Source organism: Nicotiana sylvestris, chromosome 3 (assembly GCF_000393655.2).
Source record: "Nicotiana sylvestris chromosome 3, ASM39365v2, whole genome shotgun sequence".
In the NCBI taxonomy this organism is placed as follows: Eukaryota; Viridiplantae; Streptophyta; class Magnoliopsida; order Solanales; family Solanaceae; genus Nicotiana; species Nicotiana sylvestris.
In genome coordinates, this window is record NC_091059.1 from 183187483 (window position 1) to 183194230 (window position 6748).

Sequence of the window (6748 nt, forward strand, 5' to 3'; positions counted from 1 at the left end):
TTTAATGGAGGGTGCTCCAAAATAATCTTGTGTATGCAAGGGGGGGGGGGCTTATGCCCCGAATGTCCGCCAATGTCCAACCGATTGCTCTTTTCCTCCTTTGTAGCACCTCTAATGTGGACTCTACTTGCATGTTAGTCAAAGAAGAGGAAAGAATAACCGGTAAAGTTGAAAAAGGGCTAAGGAATTCATATCTGAGATGTGGAGGAAATGGCTTTAACTCCAATGCAGGAGGCTCCTTGATTGAGGGCTTTCTTGGAGAAGTCTTTCCGTTCTCAATATTCAAGGATAGCTTGCAGGGTTCATAAGTGTACGACCCTATTCCTTGCAATGAATTCACACATACCACATAGCTATCATTCTCCTCTTCATCATCAAAATTTAGCAACACAGCATTTGTCCTCAACATTCATTGTGGCACTAGCATCATCAACAATCACATCCTTCACCAAATCCACGAATGAACAAACTTCATTACTATTCGGTTGCCTCATATATTTGCACACATGGAAGACCACCTTTTCGGCTCCGACCCAGAAAGTGAGCTCCCAGTAGCAAGGAAATGTCTACCAAAAATGATAGGTACCTCGTAGTCCACTTCACAATCAAGAATCACAAAGTCCGTCGGGTGGATGAACTTGTCAACTCGAACCAACACATCATCAATAATACCCAAAGGTATCTTCATTGTTTGATCCGCCATTTGCAACCTCATGGATGTGGGTCTTGGTTTCCCAATTTCCAAAGTTTTGAACACAAAGTAGGGCATCAAGTTGATAATTGCCTTGAGATCACATAAAGCTTTGGCAAAATTGGTGCTCCCAATAGTGCAAGGGATTGTGAAAGCACCCGGATCTTCCAACTTATGAGCCACTGAGTACACAATTGCACTCACTTGATATGTCATCTTAATTGTCTCACGATTCATAGATCTTTTCTTGATTACCAAGTCCTTCATGAATTTTACATATCCCGACATTTGTTCCAAGGCTTCAACCAATGACACATTTATGGACAAACTCTTCATCATATCAATAAACCTTTTGAATTTATTCTCACTGTTTTGCTTTGCAAGCCTTTGAGCATATGGAGGAGGAGGTCTTGACATTGGTGCAGTAGTCTTTGGCACTACCGGTTCCGACATATCAATCACGTGTTCCCTAGACGAGTTCACTTATTCTTGTGTCTCCTCCACATTTTCATCAATATCAATTCTCACTTCTTCATTAGCTTGAACCATATTGCTTGGGATTTCATCTTCTTGAACCACAACATCTTCATCCATAATTCTTCTTTGATTTGAGGTGGTTGCATCTCCACCTTTACCACTTCTAGTAGTCACGACCATATCATGTCCCATATTATTCCCACCCTCTTGGCTCATCACCATATTACTAGGTAGAGACCTCTTAGGACATGTGTTCAAAGCTTGCGAGATTTGTCCTAATTGAACCTCCAAATTACGAATAGAGTGTTGTGAGAGGCTAGTGGAGCATCGGAGTCGGCATTCTTCTCTATCATATGTTTAAACATATTTTTAATTCTATCCATCTCATTGTTAGAATATCTCGGACCTTGAAAAGGATATGGAGGTGGGTTGCTCGATTATTGGAACATTGAGGGCCTTTGAAAACCCGACCCCCGATTGTTGTTATTGTTCCACCCTCCTTGGTTATTACCTCCCCAATTGCTTTGAATGTTTCCACCCCAATTTCCTTGATTACCTTGATTATTCCAATTGCTTTGATTATTGTTACCACCACTCCAATTGCCTTCGTGGCCTTGGTTGTTCCAATTGCCTTGATTTCCTTGTGACCTCCATTATTGTTGATTTTGTCATCGAGCATTGTTTTTTTGGCCTTGATAATTGTTGACATATTGAACTTCTTCTTCTTGCTCATTGAACGAATCACCTTAATCATAACCACTATCATCTTGTATGAATTTTTCTGGGCGGCTTTGCATTTGTTGACCTTGTTACCGTCTCTTATTCATCATCATATTTACACCTCCCACTGCATTCACTTGTTTCAGCCCTTGAACTTGTTGAATCTGAGCTTTGGCCAATTGGTTCACTATAGTTGTTAACACGGTAATAGCTTGCCCATGATCTTGTAGCTCCTTATGTAGGTGAATGACATTTGGGTCACCTTAAGGAGCATTGGATCGACTTTGCCATGCCAATGAGGTATCCGCCATCTCATAAAGAATTTCACAAGCTTTGGCATAAGGCGTGTTCATGAAGTTCCCACCGACGAGTTGATTTACCACACATTGATTCATTGTGTTGATCCCACTGTAGAAGGTTTGTTGGATCATGGACTCAGTCATACCATTGTTCGAGTACTCTTTTACCGTGGTACGATATCTTTCCCAAATCTCGTGCAATAGCTCGTTGGGATCTTGCTTGAATGTAAGAATCTCATCCCGAAGTGTCGCCATATGTCCTAGAGAGAAGAATTTGGAAATGAATTTCTCTGCCAACTCATCCCATGTATGGATGGAATGATTGGGCAATCTCTCTAACCAGTCCAATGCCTTTCCCCATAGATAAAAGGGAAATAGCCTCAACCGCAGCGCGTCCTCGGATACATTGGTTTGCTTGCTCCCCCAACAAGTATCGATGAACCCTTTGAGATGCTTGTAAGCATTTTGACTCGGAGCCCCGATAAAGAATCCCTGTTGCTCAAGTAATGTAAGCATCACATTGGTGATTTGGAAGTTGCCCGCCCTAATACGGGGCGGGACTATAGCACTTACATAACCCTCGTTTAGTAACTGTCTGTGAGATGCTTCTCTTAGTGGAGGTGGGGGAGGGAGGGGATTATTATCTTAAGGCTGGAGGCCTCGTCTATTTGCTTGAAGTTCAAGAGGAACCTCATCTACTTGGTCATCATCCACGCCCCCTATTGGAAAATTCCTAATGGGCTCGTTGTTGAGAGCCATTTTCGTACCTAAAATCAATTCAAAAATAAAGTTAGTGACTCGGAAGGAAAAAGAGATAAATCACACAAAAACCTAGATATATAGCTAAATCCGTTTAACTCCCCGACAACGACGCCAAAAATTAATCTCGCCCAAACTCACACCACAATTATAGATAGTGAGGCGGTAGATGCAATAATAAAAACCCAATGCAAGTCTAGGTCGAATCTATAGGGAGTTAGAATTGGGATTAGGTATATATTTAGTGTAATTGTATGATGTGCCTCAAATTGCACTTCCACATTCTTGTTTGTTATTTATATTTCTACTTTAAGCTATTGAGTGCAATTATAAAACTAGGAGACAATATTTTTGGTTTTGGTTGTTTTTCAAATGATAAAGATTCTAGGGTCATGACTTCCACCTAGGAGGTTGCCTAACGAGTCATAAACTCAAGGGAAAGTATGATTAGTCGGGGTTGTAATATAGCAATCATACACAATTACCCACTCTATACCTCTCACTAGTTTGAGTGATTTTGACCAATTTGGTTTTGTAACGACCCGACCGGTCGTTTTTAGAATTAATGCCCTAATCCCCCATTATCTGCTTTCCCCGAGTATATTTCTGCTAATTTGATTTGTCGGGACATTCGTTTTTGAGTTTCAGAGAGTTTTGGGACACTTAGTCCCTAAATGAGAGCTTAAGTGTTGGAAAGTTGACCATAGTCGGAGCAGTGTGAAGATGGCCTCGGAATGGAAATTCGATGGTTCCGTTAGCTCCGTTAGGTGATTTCAGGGTTAGGAGCGTGATCAGAATGTGTTTTGGAGGTCCGTAGTTAATTTAGGCTTGAAATACCGAAGTTTGAATTTTTGAAGTTTCCAGTCCGATAGTGAGATTTTGATTCGAGGGTCGGAATGAAATTTTGGAAGTTGTAGTAGTTCCGTTATGTCATTGGGGGTGTGTGTGCAAAATTTCAGGTCATTCGGACGTGGTTTGGTTAGGTTTTTGATCGAAAGCATATTTTTTGGAAAATTAGAGTTCTTAGGCTTAAATCCTTGATTAATTCGAGTTTTCGATGTTGTTTTAGGTGTTTTAAGGATTGGTACAAGTTTGAATAAGGTATTAGGTGATGTTGGTGCTTTTGGTTGAGGTCCCGGGGGCCTCGGGATGATTTCAGATTGTTGACGGAAGGATTTTTGAAGTTGAGAGATAAGTGATGCAGCTGGTACCTATCATAACCGCACCTGCGGTTTGGGTTCCACAGGTGCGGAGCCGCAAAAGCGGTGTGGAGGCCGCAGAAGCGAAATTTAGGAAAATCTTCAGGAACCGCAGCTGCGGTGATATCTTCGCAGAAGCGGAACCGCTCCTGCGGTTGGAGTTACACATATGCAAAACCTATCACTTAAAGGGAAAGTTGCAGATGTGACGTTTTGTCCGCAGATGAGGGACCGCAGATGCGTTCCTAGGACCGCAAATGCGGAAGTCGCTGGGCAGAACATATAAATAGTTGCCTTTGCGAAAATTGGCTATTCTTCCACCATTTTTATCCGAGTTTGAAGCTTCTAAGAGGTGTTTTTGAGGAAATCAAAGGGAAATCATTTGGAGGTAATGTCCTTGACTTCATAACTTATTTTTGTGTGATTAAATACCTAATTAATGGTGAGAAATTTGGGAAAAATGGGTAATTAGGGCTTGAGTTTAAGAGACATTAAATTGAGGAATTGAGGGGTCATTTGGACTCCGATTTCAGTGTTCCTGTTATGTATAGATTCGTGAGAGAATGTGATTTCTGAAAATGTAAATTTCACCCGATTCCGAGATGTGGGACTGAGGGGCATTTTGGTCATTTTACATAATTTTGCGTATTAGCTTAGAATTTTATTGTAGAATCAGTTACACGAAGTATTATTTACATTATGAAATTGAATTGAATAGATTTGAGCCATTTGGAGTCAAGTACTCGTGGCAAGAGCGTGGTATCGGGTTGAGTATTGAGCCGGTTCGAGGTAAATGTCTTGTCTAACTTTGTGTGAGGGACCTTTCCCCTTAGGATATGATATTGATACTTGCAATGCCTTGTACATGAGGTGACGAGCGCGTATTTGAGAAAAGCATGATATTTAGCTTGTGTTAGTTTAGAAAAGCATGCTTAGATGATTTAATTACTTATTTTCTTAAACTGCCTTATTTGTATTTCATGAAGCATGTTAGACTAGAATTAACTGTTTACTTAGTACGAAATTTGCATGATATTGAATATTCTTGTGTTGCTACTGTGCATTTAAATTTGGGACTACGGGACGGCATCCCGGGAGATCCCCTGCACGTATTTATGATTTGGAATGAGGTGCGGGATACCAAGAGATCCTTGGCATGTATATTGAGGATACCGAGAGATCCTTGGGATACTAAGAGATCCCTTGCATATAATGAGGATACCGAGAGATACTTGGGATACCAAGAGATCCCTAGCACATGTTAAGGATACCGAGAGATCCTATATTGATGATACCAAGAGATCCTCGGGATGCTAAGAGATCCCCGACTTTTATCCTGGTTGTGAGTGGTATTTTCCCTGTAGTTTGCCTTTATCTTTATTTTCGTTATTGTACTCTCCTTATACTATGTAGACCTTTAATATAGATTCTCAGTTTTACTACTTATTTTGTCCTGTCATATTATTGTTTATTTACCTTAGTAGGGCCCTGACCTTCCTCGTCACTACCCGACTGAGGTTAGGCTTGGCACTTGTTGAGTACCGCTGTGGTATACTCATGCCCTTTCTGTGCATGTTTTTCATATGCAGATCTAGGTACTTCTACCCAGGCCTACCATCCTTGAGGGAGGCATCTGCTATGGAGACTTCGAGGTACATCTGCCGCGTCGCAGACCGAGAAGTCTCTTTCCTTTCTAGCTGTTGAACATTTACCCTTCTATATTTTTCTTACTTGTTAGATATTCTGGTGTTAGACTATTAGATATTCCAAAGGCTTGTGCCCGTGAGTTTCCGGGTTTTGGGATAGTGTATTAGAATTTTGAGCTGTTATGCTGTATATGCCGAGTGGCATCCTATATACTGCTTTCATTTGGTTATTCTTGGTTTTTAATTTATGATTTCTACAAGTTTCAATTTTATCTCCGCCTTGTTAGGCTTACCTAGTCATAGAGACTAGGTGCCGTCACGACAGTTCACGAAGGGCGAACTAGGGTCGTGGCAAGTTGGTATCATTGCTCTAGGTTCATAGGAGTCACGGATCACAAGCCGGTTTATTAGAGTCTTGCTGATCGGTACGGAGACGTCTGTACTTATCTACGAGAGGCTATGTAACGGTTAGGAAAATTCCACTTCATTTGATTTCCTTGTCATGCGATATTTTGACATCACAATTCTAAACTTCTGTCTTCTATACTCTCACAAATGGTGAGGACATGTGCTACTCAAGATGATTAGGCATCCGCGCCCCCTACTGCAGCCGTCAAAGGCCGGGGCCGGGGTAGAGGCCGAGGACGCGCACGTGGTGCAACTAGAACACCTGCGTAAGCTGCTAGTGAGATACCACTAGCAGATCCAGCCGGAGTCCAGGCACCTGATACGCCTACTGCTACTATTACTCTAGCAATTCAGGAAACCTTGGCATAGTTTATGAGCATGTACACCATGTTGGCTCAGGTAGGGTTGTTTCCCCTTACTGCAGCCACATCCCAGGGCGGGGGAGGAGTACAGACTCCTGCCGCCCACACTCCTGAGTAGCGAGTGCATGTTGAGCAAGACCTTGATATTATTCTTGTACCGTCTATAGTGCCAGTTCAGCCCGAGGGC

At 41.9% G+C, this 6748-nt stretch overlaps 1 protein-coding gene across 1 annotated transcript; it reads right to left on the reverse strand.

Moving 5' to 3' along the window:
- Positions 1-374: 374 nt before the first annotated feature.
- LOC138888455 (uncharacterized) lies at positions 375-1144 on the reverse strand. Its single transcript, XM_070170321.1, has 2 exons — positions 587-1144; positions 375-443 (listed from the first exon to the last, which is right to left on the reverse strand). The coding sequence occupies exons 1-2, from the start codon at positions 1142-1144 to the stop codon at positions 375-377; spliced, it is 627 nt and encodes a 208-aa protein (XP_070026422.1).
- Positions 1145-6748: the final 5604 nt, after the last annotated feature.